Source organism: Melozone crissalis, unplaced genomic scaffold (assembly GCF_028551555.1).
Source record: "Melozone crissalis strain CALT ecotype California unplaced genomic scaffold, PUWL_Pcris_2 ptg000045l_1, whole genome shotgun sequence".
NCBI classification, from domain to species: Eukaryota; Metazoa; Chordata; class Aves; order Passeriformes; family Passerellidae; genus Melozone; species Melozone crissalis.
In genome coordinates, this window is record NW_026535823.1 from 28,910,489 (window position 1) to 28,923,901 (window position 13,413).

At 49.6% G+C, this 13,413-nt stretch overlaps 1 protein-coding gene across 1 annotated transcript in view; it reads right to left on the reverse strand.

Annotated features, from left to right (window-relative positions):
* Window positions 1-409: 409 nt before the first annotated feature.
* PLPP3 (phospholipid phosphatase 3) overlaps window positions 410-13,413 on the reverse strand; it is a 43,169-nt gene continuing 30,165 nt past the window's right edge. The window contains exons 4-6 of the mRNA XM_054285796.1: window positions 12,995-13,052; window positions 5,786-5,962; window positions 410-1,386 (exon numbers count right to left, since the gene is read on the reverse strand). Coding sequence (XP_054141771.1) covers window positions 1,261-1,386; window positions 5,786-5,962; window positions 12,995-13,052 — 361 coding nt within the window. The 3' untranslated portion in view covers window positions 410-1,260. The remainder of the gene's footprint in view (window positions 1,387-5,785; window positions 5,963-12,994; window positions 13,053-13,413) is intronic.

Here is a 13,413-nt window from a genome sequence, read left to right on the forward strand (position 1 = left end):
GATAGGACGGATTCTGTGAGAAGGATGTGCAAATGGCCGTTCTGCGTGTTCTGCGGGATCCCTTTGCAAATGCGCTTCGTGGAAGGGCTGCAAACCAAGCACCTGTGGCTTCTGGGCAAAAAAAAAAATGCCATCATCACACCCGAGAGAGGCACAGCTGATTTCCCACCGGAGTGACCCAGCGGAGCACAGGGCCTGGTACTGCCATGGCGCACCCCGGGGTGGCCAGGGAGGAGGAGGAGGATGAAGAGGAGAGGAGGGGATGCACAAACCGACTGACACCCAGGCCGGGACGTGCCGCCCAGCAGCCCGTCCCAAAACTGCAGAATAAAAGTTTCCCCAGGACTCAGCCCCGGGGTCGTAGTGCGAACTGAACGAGTCTTCGGCAGAGCCGCCGCTCCCCCGGCGCAACCCGCGGCTCCCGTGCATGGAACCTGCTGGGATTTTCCTCTGGGGGAAATGGGATGGCTGGGAAGTGGAGGATGCTCTTTTCATTTAGGGAGGCTCGGGTGGGATGAGCCCTCGGCAGGGAGCGAGCAGGGAGGAGGAAATGTGGCTTCTCTATGCGGAGGAAGGAGAGCTCCGGCCTCACTGCACGTCTCGGGCCGCTCGTTAAAGGCGTGTAGTGTGAGCAGAGAGAGCAGAGACCCTTTGGAGACCTTGGACTGGGCAAGCTTCTTCTAAATTAAGTCACAGTATGGAAGAGAGGAGGCAAAAATAAACTAGGATCAAGAAGAGAAAAAAGCAACTCTTACAAACCAATCCCAGGTCTTGACTCAGTGCTGTTGCTCATACGTAGTGCTATACAATTTAGTCGTGAGTTGGTTTTTTTCTCGCAGGCATTGAAATCTTCATAGTCAGAAAAAAACCTAGGATGGCCAGCTTTCCAAAAATCCCTTAGTGTTCACTGGGCTGGGAACAATTTGGCGTTCACTACAACATGAACACTCAAACCAATTGCACATCCAGAACTCCGGCACCTCTCTTTGTTTGTTCGGCTTTTTGTGTAGTGTGGGTTTTGTTTTTCTCCTTTTTCATTGTCACCTTTGCCTTAGTTGACCACCACCACCCCTTTCATCCAAATGTCGCAAGTTGAAAAGACCACAGAGTAAGACTTTACTGGTCGGGCAAGAAAGTCTCTCCCTACATTCTACTGTCTGATGAGATTTGAGAGCAGCAGGTAGTTGCTGTCAGCAGTCACTTTTTTTTAAAAAAAAAAAAAAAGTTTAAAATACAACACCCATCTGATTCCTTGAAGTTCTACACCATGTTGTGATGATTATTCCTCTCAATGATGTCCACAGGTGAAAGGATCTCCTTCCGGATGGGAGGTGGAGGCAGGCAAGTCTTTGTCTTGGGCTTGAAGAGATCTGAGACGTAAAACACCTGCAGGAATAAGTGGAAAAGGCAAACTTAGCCACCGTGGGTGATGGTTTGTTCAAAAAGCTGGTTTACAGAATATATACACATCTTTAAGCTGCAAAAAAAGCACTTTTTGAATGCCTGCCTGTAACAGCTGTGAAATCCCAAGTGCCTGCTACCACCTTTCTGTACAGCAGAGAAAAAGGCTCAGACCTCACAAAACTGTAAAAACATGAGAGGACAACTTGATTTCTCACTGCGTCATCACCAAGTGCAACACCCAGACCTCTGCTGAACGGGTTGAAAAGCCAGGAAACAGATCCACGGCCTGCACTCCAATAAAATAACAAAGGTCTCCAAAGGGCTGGCCTGACTCATCCTGAGTGGTTTCAGGGATGGAGTCAGTGAAACAATTCATTCAGACAGACATCAGGTAGGCAATTAAAAGCTTTCAAGTTAAAACTGTGTTAAAAGCTATCAGCAGTGAGTCAATGGTGAGCCATGCTCCTCATGCCCCACCAAGGCACCAGTACAGAGCTGGGGTCTGGTGGAAGCCAAAGGCGAAGGAGAGGAGAATCTATTCTTGACTCCTTCTTCCTAAATATCCCGTGATGTAACCCCTCTCCCGGATGTGAAAAAGCCAGTGCCTGGCAATTTCGGAAGGCAGCAACACAATAAGAAACAAAGTGCTGGGAGGAAACTTCCACATCCTCCTTTGGCAGCAGCATGAAGCTTATCAGTCCTCCAGGACCGGGGCACTTTCACCCTTGCCAAACCTCAGTCCTGTGACAGAAGGGAAAAGAGTCAGACAGCACAGATCTTCTGGATGGAGCTAGAAGTGGCAAGGATTCATCATTTTGTCACCTGGTGCCACAGCCCTGAACTTCTGTCCTGCCACTGACTGTCCCTGCCAGCCCAAGTTTGACAGCTCATCTCAGAAAGCCTTAAACGCCAATAATCCCAACAGAAGCCATGGGTCTGCTCAGCTGAAATCCCAGGATGAGCAACACAAGGCTGTAGCAATCAGCAGTGCATTTGCTTTTTTTCTCCCACACCACTCAAATGCAGCATTTAATCACCCAGATAAATCAGGGGGGAAAATAATTCCAAGGTGTTTAAAGAAATAATATTAGATTACGACTTCCAGGCTGGGTAACACAGGGAGAAAGCAAAGGTTTGGTCTACCTGCATCTCCACATTTTCTAACCCCCCAGAGCCTTGAAAAGCAGGTCAAGTCGTCCTTGCAAACAACTTTTGCAAGCCCCTATCAGCAGAGCAGATAAGGCTCAAGCTGGACAGAGAGCAAAGCTGCTGCACACAGCAATTTACTCCTACAGCTCTAACCAGGGATGAAGGAGGCTGGTGCTGCTTTGTGGGAAGGCAGAGAAGGAGCTGATGTACAAAACAGTTCTTTCCTCAATGTATGTGCTGGTTGCTGGCTGTTTGGTTGTGTAACAGAGCTGATAAAGTTGTTTACAGGGCATCCAAGTGGCAGCCTTTGTATGTTTGGGTAAATAACAGGATCCAGCTGATGCTCCCAAGGATCACAAGCTGGAGTCTGGTCCCTTGCTGCAGCATCCCAGTGTAAAACTACATTGAACTGCTCTGGCACTGGTTTTCTTTTGGGCTGTTGATAACTGCAAACCCCCCATTTGTCTGGTTTGGTGCACTTCTGGTGCCAACTCGCTCATTTGTCCACCTCTGAGAGCTGGATTCAATCAAAAAGGTGTCCAACTTTGCACCAAGATAGCCATGACAAATCAATTTATGGGAGGGGATTTCTGAGTGCAAGAAGCATCTGGGGAGTGCTTTGAGTCTGGTCCTTATTTTCGACAGGAATGAGTTATGGTCAACTGTCATCCTGGGTATTTTTGCTTTTACTGTGCTGCTTTTCAGGTTTCATTGAAAGGCTGGTTAAGGGGTTTCGTTTCTCTTTAAACTGTATTTCACTTTAACATGGCTGGAGGTTATATAAACATTTATAGGAATCATGAAATGTGATCTTTGGGGGTTAAAAGTGTGTTAAATCCTCCTAATGCTTGAACTGTTTAACACAAAATAGGACTAATAAACGTGCTAAGTTTTTCACTTGGATTAGCTCCATTTCCTGTAGAAGGTGCTCTCCACCCATAAAGAAAACTTGATGGGAGAAGACTGAGAGCATTTTAAGCCAATATCTCACATTCCCACTTAACAATTCCTATTACTTTTCATCCTATTGAAGCAATTTTTAATCATATACAGAGAGGTTAAAACAACTCCTCTGAGCTAACCAGAGCAACCCTGGGAGCATGTCCTCCTGACATCTCCCCTTCTCCCTCTCCCTCAGATGGGACATAAACCACACAACACACAGCAAGCTGCCTGCAAGGCGCAGAGAAACTATTTCTATTTGAGAAATCCTCGTTGTATTTCACCCTGGCTCCACATCTGAATGTTTCATCAGCTGGAAGTGCTTGACATTAATGTCTTCTGCTTGTTATTTCAGGCACTGAAAGACAAACGTGTCTGCTGCAGCACGACCTGGGTTTAAGCTCGGGCAGCCTTTGGAGATGAAATCCACAATTGGTTTCTACTGAAAATTATGGCCTGATAACTGTGGTGTTTTCACAGCTCTTGGCTATCACCAGGGTGGACCCTGAAGGCTTTGGTGGGGGAAGGGGTGGCTGGGAGCACCCAGGGTGGGAGGTGAGGAGTCTCCAGGTCCCTCCCTCTGTTTCAGAGCAGCCTGTGAAGGAGAGCTGGGCAAGAATCCCCAGGACATACCAAGAATTTCAGCAAAAAGTTCCTAAACTGCTCCTTCAGTGCAAACTCTAGGGTGTTTTGGGATGACTCTTCCTCTTATCCCTTGCTGCAACCTCCCAAAATGGAGGAAAATCTGCCAGGCCCTACTAGGCAAAGATTCCCACCAGCAAAGCCAGGTTCTGGAGGACAGATGGTTCTCTACAGGGTGATGGAATGGGACAAGGGCTGGGCTCAAACCCTGCCCTGAGTCCTAAGCTGAAGCCTGAGATGTTCCAGGTTACTGAGCCATTCCTGCAAAGCATTTGGACACAACTGCCCCTTTTACCAGTGGGCTGGGAGAGCAGCTCAGGCTCTCAAACCCGAGCCTGCCTGGGAAACTCCAGGCAGCTGCTTCCTATGACACAGGAAAACTATCCCAGCCCTGCCACAGCCTCCCCTTCCCAGCACAGCTCCCAGCTGCCGGAGGGCTGGGAGGGGACAGCCAGGCCTGCTGCTCTCTGTCCCAGCCAGGAAGCATCCGGACACCCATCCCAAGCTCCATCCGGAGAGCTATTGTCCTTCTGGAACCACTGCTGGGACCCAGGGATGCACTGCCTGCTCCCCACTCCCCTGCCACACTGTGCCTGACAGCCCACTTCCCACCACAAAGACTTCTCCCACCTTCCCCTCGGGATCTGCCAGCCCTGCATGGCATGTGGGCACCAGGCAAAGGCAAAACCCAACAGCTACTGCTCACAGAGTTAATAATACTCCAAGAAAATGTCCCAACAATGACATTTTTGTTCTGGCTTTGGAATATTATCAATGAGTGGGAAGTACATAAATAACCTATTTTCTCTCCCTGCAAAATGTAATATTGGTGGACTTAACTCCTTGTTCCCAAGGCTGATTTACTTTTAGAACAGTAAAAAAAACCCAAAAACCAAAAAAAAACAACAAACAAAAAAACCCAACAAAAACCCTACAAAAAGTGGCGAGCTGTTAAAATCTTGCTTTTGGGGAGACACAGAAACCAACACAGCCCCCAGCTCCTTTGTGTCTGTCTGAGGCAGTTGCCTCACCTGGTTCCTCCCCATCCTGGCAACTTAAAACATCTTCATGTGTCAATGAGTTAAAGGGCTGCGCAATCAGGTCACCCTTTGGAGAGCAAGTGGCACAAGAACCAGCCCAGCAGCTGAAGAGAACTGGACACAGCTTTTGTGGGCCACTTTTTCAAGAGCCCTACTGCCCCCTGTAAATCCATCAGCCACCTCCCCATGTCAGGCAGACAGCAGTTTTTGGAAGGATTGTGTGTGGAAGAGCCATAATGCCAAGCACCCCAGACTCTCTGCTCAGCTCCTGGTGGAAAACCTTGCTAGTGAGCCTAACAGAGAACACTCACTCTGGGGGTGAATTCCACAGAGAGCAGCACCTCAGAGAAACAACAGTGTAGCAGTAAAGAGAAAGGAAAAGAAATATTGTTCAGCTGAGCGCCACTGAGAACAGCCAAAGCTTCTGGTGGAGAGGGAAACACCCTCCCTTGGCTGAACATCTTTCAGTGTCCTGAGCTACCTGGACCAAGCCTTTGGAGCTTCCAGCTGTAACAGGGAACCACCTGAGCTGAACTGGTGGGTTGCAAAGGCCCTGCTATTCCCCCAGGACCTTCCCAGCACCGTTCCTGCCCATTTTCCCCACTCACCACGCAGTAAGCCACCAGGGCTCCCTGTGCAAAGCCTGCCAGCACGTCGGTGGGGTGGTGCTTGTGGTCGGAGACGCGGGACAGCCCGGTGTAAAAGGCCATCATGATCAGGGTGAACTGCAGCAGGGGACGGAGCAGCCGGGCTCCCTTCCACGTGAATCTGGCCTGCAGATAGAACTGTGGCAAGAGAGGGAAACAAAAAAACAAAAAAGGTTGAGTTGGTTTGCACAAATTCACCCAAAATGCAGCAGTGACTGCGCTGTGGGGCAGCCACGGGCTTGTGGCTCAAGGAGGGGGAGTGATAAAATAGAAGGATGCTCCTTGCACCTGTGTGGCCTCTGGAGGGATTTTTAACCCGTGGAGGGGATGACGACAGAGGTGGATAGGCATCGCCCTTCCTCAGTGAGCCAGAAACAGGGGATTGGGACCCCCTGCACCCCAGTTCTGCTTCAGCCTCCACACAGCACATCACCCCAGTAAAGACATTCCTCCCTAGCATTATTAAACATAACAAAACCAAAGCCCCAAACCTGGGGTATTTAGGACTCACACCATCTCTCAGAGGGAAAAGAAGAATCAATGCATCATGCTAAACCTTCAGAGCCATCCTGAGAACTGCCAGACATGGCCACAACCACCAACAATGTGCACAATGCCACCCTCCAACACTCCCATCGTGTTTCCCAGCCCCAGCCTCAGCCTCAGGGTTTGAGGGAAATGGGGAGCAGCTGCCCCACTGGGAATGGGGAATTCCCTCCCTGGGTGGGAATGCCAAGCAAAGCCCCGGCCCAGCCTGAAGGAGGGCTCTGGGGTGATGTCAGGCAGACATTGTGGCCCTGCCGTGACTATCTCGGGCCCGCTTCCGCCGCGGGACCGGGCACGGCCTGTTCCTGTGGGAACGGGGAAGCGGGGCGGGAGGAGAGGGCAGGAAAACAGCAGCTCCTGCCGGGGATGAGGCAGGGAGGAAGGCTGTGGGAAGGAAGGGAGGGAGGGAGGGACATCCAGGAGCCTCCAGGCTCAGGGAGCAGTCAGGCTCAAAGGGTGTGAAAGTGCTGGCAAATGCTGCTCGGCCTCTGCAGCCCAGGCCTGCTCTGCCTGCTCCTGAATGCAGCAATGGAGTCAGACCCCGTGGCTGCAAAGGGGTTTACTCCCAATTTATGATCCTAAATGTAGCACTGGAGTCAGACCCTGTGTCCTTCAAGGGGTTTACTCCCCATTTCTGCTCCTAAATGCAGCAGCACTGTAGTCAGACCCTGTATCCTTCAAGGGGCTCTGCTCCATCAGAGGGCTGCAAAGGGGTGTACTCCTCATTTCTGCTCCAAAATGCAGCACTGGAGTCAGACCCCATGTTCCTCAAGGGGCTCTGCTACATCAGAGGGATGCAAAGGGATGTACTCCCCATTTATGATCCCTTTTACACACCCAGAGCAATTTGCACCACCTTGATATGAAAGGGGATGAAGCTCTCACTGGGTTCACTGAAACCACAAATAATGACAACATAAAAACATAAAATGACCTCTAAAAACAGAGCTAACTGGGAAGCTGATAAGGGGGAAGCATCATTTTGGTCAATTCAGTATGTTTGGCTGTTGCATAAACACTATATCTGCCCCTTTTTGGAAAGAACACACACTGGGCTCTTCAGAAGAAATGAAACATCCCATTGTCTGAATGGAGCAGATGCTCCAAATTATCCAGATTGTTAGCCAATTAACATGGAAGGGAGCAGCACCAGAACAGCTCAGTGCTGGCTAATGCACATGGTGATTCTGGGGAATATATCTACAAACCAGCCCAAGCCTGGGAAGGGAGCCACAGCCCCATGGAGCACATCCTACACCCCACACCACAGTCCATTCCACCCCAAACCATTCCATGATTCCGTTTTCATGTTCAAGAGCCTCAACTCAGCCCAGGTGACAGTGCAAAACTCAGGATCCAGTGTGCTGCTGCTGCTGCAGAGCAAAAATAGCTCCAAGTACTACATATTATAAACCATCACTCTCAGTTCTACCAGGAAGACTTGAAACCTGATGTCTTATTTTAATTTTCTGTCTTTGTCCCATCAAATCACTTAAGAAGGAAATTTGCTGCTGTATAATCTGGCATTTGCCACTTTTGCACAGTCTGGACATCTCAAATCTTTCCACCCCAAACCTGGACTAGAAAAGTCATCTAGAGGTGAGAATGCAATGCATCAATTAAAAATTAGCAAAAAAAAGCAAACAGCAAGTTTGAAGACACAATAAAGTAGGCATTTCTGGGGCTGAACTGTGTCCCTCATGCGCAATCTTCAGCCCTGGAAAAGGAGCAAAAAGCAGTGTGGCACCATAGGGGGTGTTCTGGGTGTCCCCCAAGTCCCCTCACACCCACACCTGTGTATCTTGGAGAACCAAAGCCCACAGGTTTAGTCCTGTGCCCCTCAGACACTGCAACAACACTGTGAGAAGCTCAACTGAGTTCCTTTTGCTGCCACAATAAAGGTCACGGAAAAATTGCTCTTTATTCCCCATTCATAAGGACAAAAAAAAGAGCATAACAGCACTTCTCCTATTCCACAGGCATTTTATGAGCATGCAGTGTTACAAAAGCTGCTCTCAAACACGAGGATCCCCTAAATACTTTCAAGGTAAGACCTGGGGTGCTCCAAACTTTGCCTCTGCCCTGAGTATGAAAGAAAAACCCAGTTAACAGGACAAGGTCAAGAAGTGAAAGTAGAATTTAGGGGCTGAAAGGATCAGAATTTCCCTAATACAGGAATTAGTGTTATTACCAAGAAATGGGAAGTTCCTGGAAATTTATCTGAAAATCTGCTTATGAAGGTGCTTTTGCTGTTTTGGTGGGGTTTTTTCATTTGGTTGGTTTGTTGTTTTTTTTTCTCCTGGGAGCAAATCTGAAATGCTGCCTGCTACAGACTGACAGATTTGGATGGGAATGTGGAGCTGGAATGGAGCCCTTCCCAGGAGGGGGTGGAAGAGCAAGACCACAACCAGGGTTATTTCCACCACAGATTATCACAGGGCAGCAAAACCCAGGAGCACCAACAGGAGCAAGGGTGGGAGAAATGGGATCACACAGAGTGGGAGTGATTTGGAGTTCCCATCCGCTGTCTCCTGGCAGAGGCTGGGATACCACAAAGCACATGGCTTGAGGGATGTCACATCACTCTTCCTGTGCCAGGGGACTTCCACAGTGCTGCTGGTGAGTGCCCACAGCCACACACAGCCTCTGAGCAAAGCCAGGAGGAGCTGGCAGGGGACACAGGCTCAGGGCAGCACCTCCAGCCTCCCGGGGCTTTCTGCTCTCCAGAAATCCCTTCATGCTCTCCTGCTGCAGGGCTGGACTCCATCACCCCCTCAGGCACACCTGGAGTTTCCTTCTGGGAAACAGATGGGCTTGTTCCTGGCTGTCTGACCCCAAGTGATCTCCTTCTCCACTCCTGCACCATTCCTCCTCCAGCCCCATCTGCAAGCAGAGAGGTACCCAAAGTGCTACAGGGCCAAAACCTCCCCAGCCCAAACTCATCCCACTGTAATGCACTGCCCTGGCTGGACAAAGCCAGCTGGAGGCTGGGGAATGCACAATTTGGCTTTTAGCACCAAGCTGGCCACAAGGGAAGGACAAGAGATGAGCAAAGACCTCTCATCGTGTGCTGTTTGCCTCTTCCCTGCCTTTGCTGAGTGCACGGCACCCTCTCACCCCATCAGAAATAGCCTCAGCAGCTCACTTCACAGCTCAGCCTTGGCCTCTGATGTAATTCCATTTTATTCTCTTCCTTAGGTCACCACTAAACTCAACTCCAAGTCCACAACCACCACAGAGGCTCCTTCACAAGGGCACATCACTGCTCAGCTGTACCAGGGCACTTTCTCCATCCTCACATTCCCCCAAAACATAAACCCAGCTCCATCTCTCATTTTCCATTTACACCAGCAGAACTCACCACAACCCATTCTGAAGCCTTCTGCCTCACCCACTGACACATATTAAATACACAAGGTTTGCTTGCATTTTATCCAGAATCAGCCAATGTTGCTGAAGGATACTAATTCAGCTTTCCTGATATTTAAATTTAGCTTTTCTGCGCCCTTTGTGTGATTTCAGGCAACTTCACGATGCCAAAAAACCAGCATTATGGTGTCACATGCTCCAGGGGAGTGGAAAGCATCCATTGCTCCCTGCAAAGACTCCCCCACATCCACAGAAACAAGACAAAGAGGTGCGGGTCAGCTCCAGAGGGCTGCATGGAATAAGCTGTTCCATACCTCCTCTTCCCTCAGCCTGCTATAAATACGTATTACAGCTCGCTCAGCCAAGGGGTAACAAAGCAAGGAAAATTAGGACAAAGAGGATTACCCAAGAGTTATTTCCCCTTTTAAATTTTTTATACAAAGGCCTGATGTTAATTGAGTATTCCTGGTGACAATAAGGCTGCGAGAAACTTAGCCCTGAGGTGTCAGCATTTAGAACCAAATCCCAGGGGATTGCACTGTGTTGCAAGTGCCTTTCCCTGGGACTTTTCCCTCAAAGCCCTCCAGGGCTTGGCATCTATGAGTGTTTTCCTGCCAGGAGCCCATGGATAGCACAGGGCTCTGCTGCTGTGCCAGGAAATGGGGAAGCTGTGGTCACTCAGCCACTGCTCACCAAATATCTGGACAAATCCAGCCCCAGGCTGCAGGCAAAGCCCTGAAGGGTGTGTGGGAATCCAGGGATCTTCTCACAGCATGACTGGAATTTTCTGGCACCCGTCTCCACCAGGTGAAGCCAACTTGAAAACATTTTAATTCAGAATGGGCTCCGAGAGTGAAGCCAGGGAACGCCAGGAAAGGCAGGAAGTGACTTATCCTTGAAATATGAAGTATTGTTCAATCAGGAACACGCTCGGGACACCGCTGACCTGCCAGGCCTCTGCAGGACACGCTCAGCCCCACAGATCCCCCAGCTCTGCAGCAGCTCCTGGCACACTCCTGATATCCAAAGTGTAGGCAGGACCTGCTGCAGCACAGCCCTCGCTTCCCAGGAACAGTCAATCAATCATTTTGTCTTGATTGAGATGGTCCCCTGATTAAACCCATCCAACACACCTCCTGAAGGCACTGGCATGGTGGATGCCACGTATCTAAGCAGGCTTTCAAAACCACAACTCATTCATTGAGGTGGGCAAGACAGCAGGGTTTATCTTGCATCAAATAAAATCCCTCTGGCTTACTATAATCTCCTATTTCTTGTAATTATTTTTTTATATTATCAGGCTCCCTAATGTGTCAGATTTTCTACCTCTCTTTTTCTGTGAGATTTCTCTGTCAGGCTCTGGCAGTGACCAGGGAACTGGAGTGATGGAGAGGAGGGTGCTGCTAGACAAGTTGGAATCACTGGATCATTTAGGTGGAAGAGAGCCTTAAGATTGTTGCTTCACCTGTCTTGTCTCAAGTTGCCTTTTTCTCCCTTCAATTTATCACCAAACACTTGATGTAATTTTTCCTGACTTCTTAGAGCACAAGGCAACTGGACAGCTGGTCAGGCAGAGTCTGCTACCAGTCATATCACAGTTTTGAGACAGGTGAAAATTAAAAATAAAATAGTTTTTAAAGGGATTGTCCCCTGCATAGAGAGGGGTAAGTGGAACAGCCTGTTGTCCTGGGGGGTGTGGGAGTGTGGGGCAGAGTCTGGTGAGTGCTGACAGCTCAAGTGCTGCCATATGGGGACTGGGAAGGGCAGCAAAGAGAGACCAGAAGTGTCTCAGTGCTCTGAGGCACCACACAGGAGCTAAACACCACTTCTAAAGCCTGCTGCAAAGTTAAAAACAACATCAGGCAGCAGGCACTGGTGCAAAGCAGCAATGGGAAATGAGCCCTGCAGGTTTTCTGTGCATCCTGTGGGAACTTGGAATGCACTCTGCAGTTTTGGGGTCTCTGTCCCCTGAGCTCTCTATTCCCATTTGCTTCTCACCTGCTCCAAAAGTGCTGGAATTACAGAAAACACACGAAAAAAGAAAGTTTGTCCAACAACCTGCAGCAAATGGGTCAAGCCCTAGTAGAGAAGCCATCATCACCCTAATAAGGACTGGCAGTCCTTGCTGTTGCCAGATGCTGGGCTTGAAAAAACCTCAGGGCTGACTTATCTGACTGCCCAGAGACCTCCCCAGAAATAAATGACTGCCCTTGTGAGCAATGGCTTCCAAACTCAGCTCAGAGAGCTTTATGATAGGCTGAGCCTCCTGTGAAGCATCACCAAGGCAGCTCTTCATTGTAATAGCTGGGAGGAAACGGCCAAAATGTCTGCTGGAGAAATTCAGAAGTTTTCCAAGAACAAAATAAGAGGGAAAACAAAGAAAGAATTTAATACGCCGCCCACAGCTGCCTGGAAAGCCCAGTGATTCAGTTACAGGGGTTGCTCACAGGGAAGGGGATCCAAGGCTGAAAAGGCAGGAGGGAGCAGTGGCCACTTATCTTTCCAGAGGGTAAGGGATGGGGGGAGCACTGCTGGTAGATAAAAGCTCATGTTTCATGTTTTTATCAGCGCAGTGCTGTTCCTCTGCTTGCAAATCCGGGATTACCAGGGATGGAGGAGGAGCAAAAATCTTAAAAGCAACACAAAACTTGATTTTTTATGAAATAAATAACTCAGAAAAGAGGAAAACCAGGCACAAATCCCTCAGAAGGGTGTGTGTGTGTGTGTCCAGCCCGTGTGGGCAGCGCTGCCTCCTGCAGTCCTGGCAGGAAGCACCTTGGCAGCCACCCCGGCCCCAGCCCAGGCGCAGGAAGGGCAGAGCCATTCCCCACTGACAAAGGAAAACAAGTCCCAGCCCTCCCCTCCGGAACCAGGCGGGCAGAGGCTGCTCCACCTGCTCTGCTGGCACATTTCGGAACCAGGCATCACCTCCCGACATGGCCACGCAGCACATCCTGCCCCTCCATCCATGAAACACTCTGGCTCCCTCCAAACTCTCCTCAGTGTGCAAACAGGCCATCCACAAATGCAGCAGGATTTGGATTTAATTGCCACCTTGGCCGCATCCCAAAGCTGCACACACAGAGCTCAGCTATCATCCCAGAGTCTCTATCCTAAAAAACACCACAGCAGCTGAGGGTGGATCCTCCCACCAACAGCTCAGACTCTTCTTTTCCAACCAACTTCCCATGTCCAATGCTCATCCTGCCATTACTGCTATGGAATGTGGGATGGGGGATCAATTATTTCACTTACCACCAAGTACAGCATGGTGTACAGGGAGAAGGACGCGTGCCCAGAGAAGAAGGATTTCCTGCAAAACAAAGCAGGTGCTCAGAACCAGCCAGCACAATCCTCAATATCACAATTCTCCCTACAACATGGTGATTTGGCATCTGAGGGTGCCACAGCAGAGGGACTCACAACCCCCAATGCTTTGGTTATAAAACCCCTGTTATCCGCCCTGCCTGCTGCTGAGGCAGAAAGCAAACGGATGGACAGGATGCTTGCATTGTTTGTCCCTTCCTGGCCTACTCAGGGGACAGCAGTTGTTTCCAGGATAACCCAATAACTCATCATCTCGCCTCAAATAACCGGGAAACCCTGAAGACATGAGAATAGAGCAACTTCTCCAGAAGCCTGATTGCAGCATGAGGAATGTGCCCTTGGCAAAG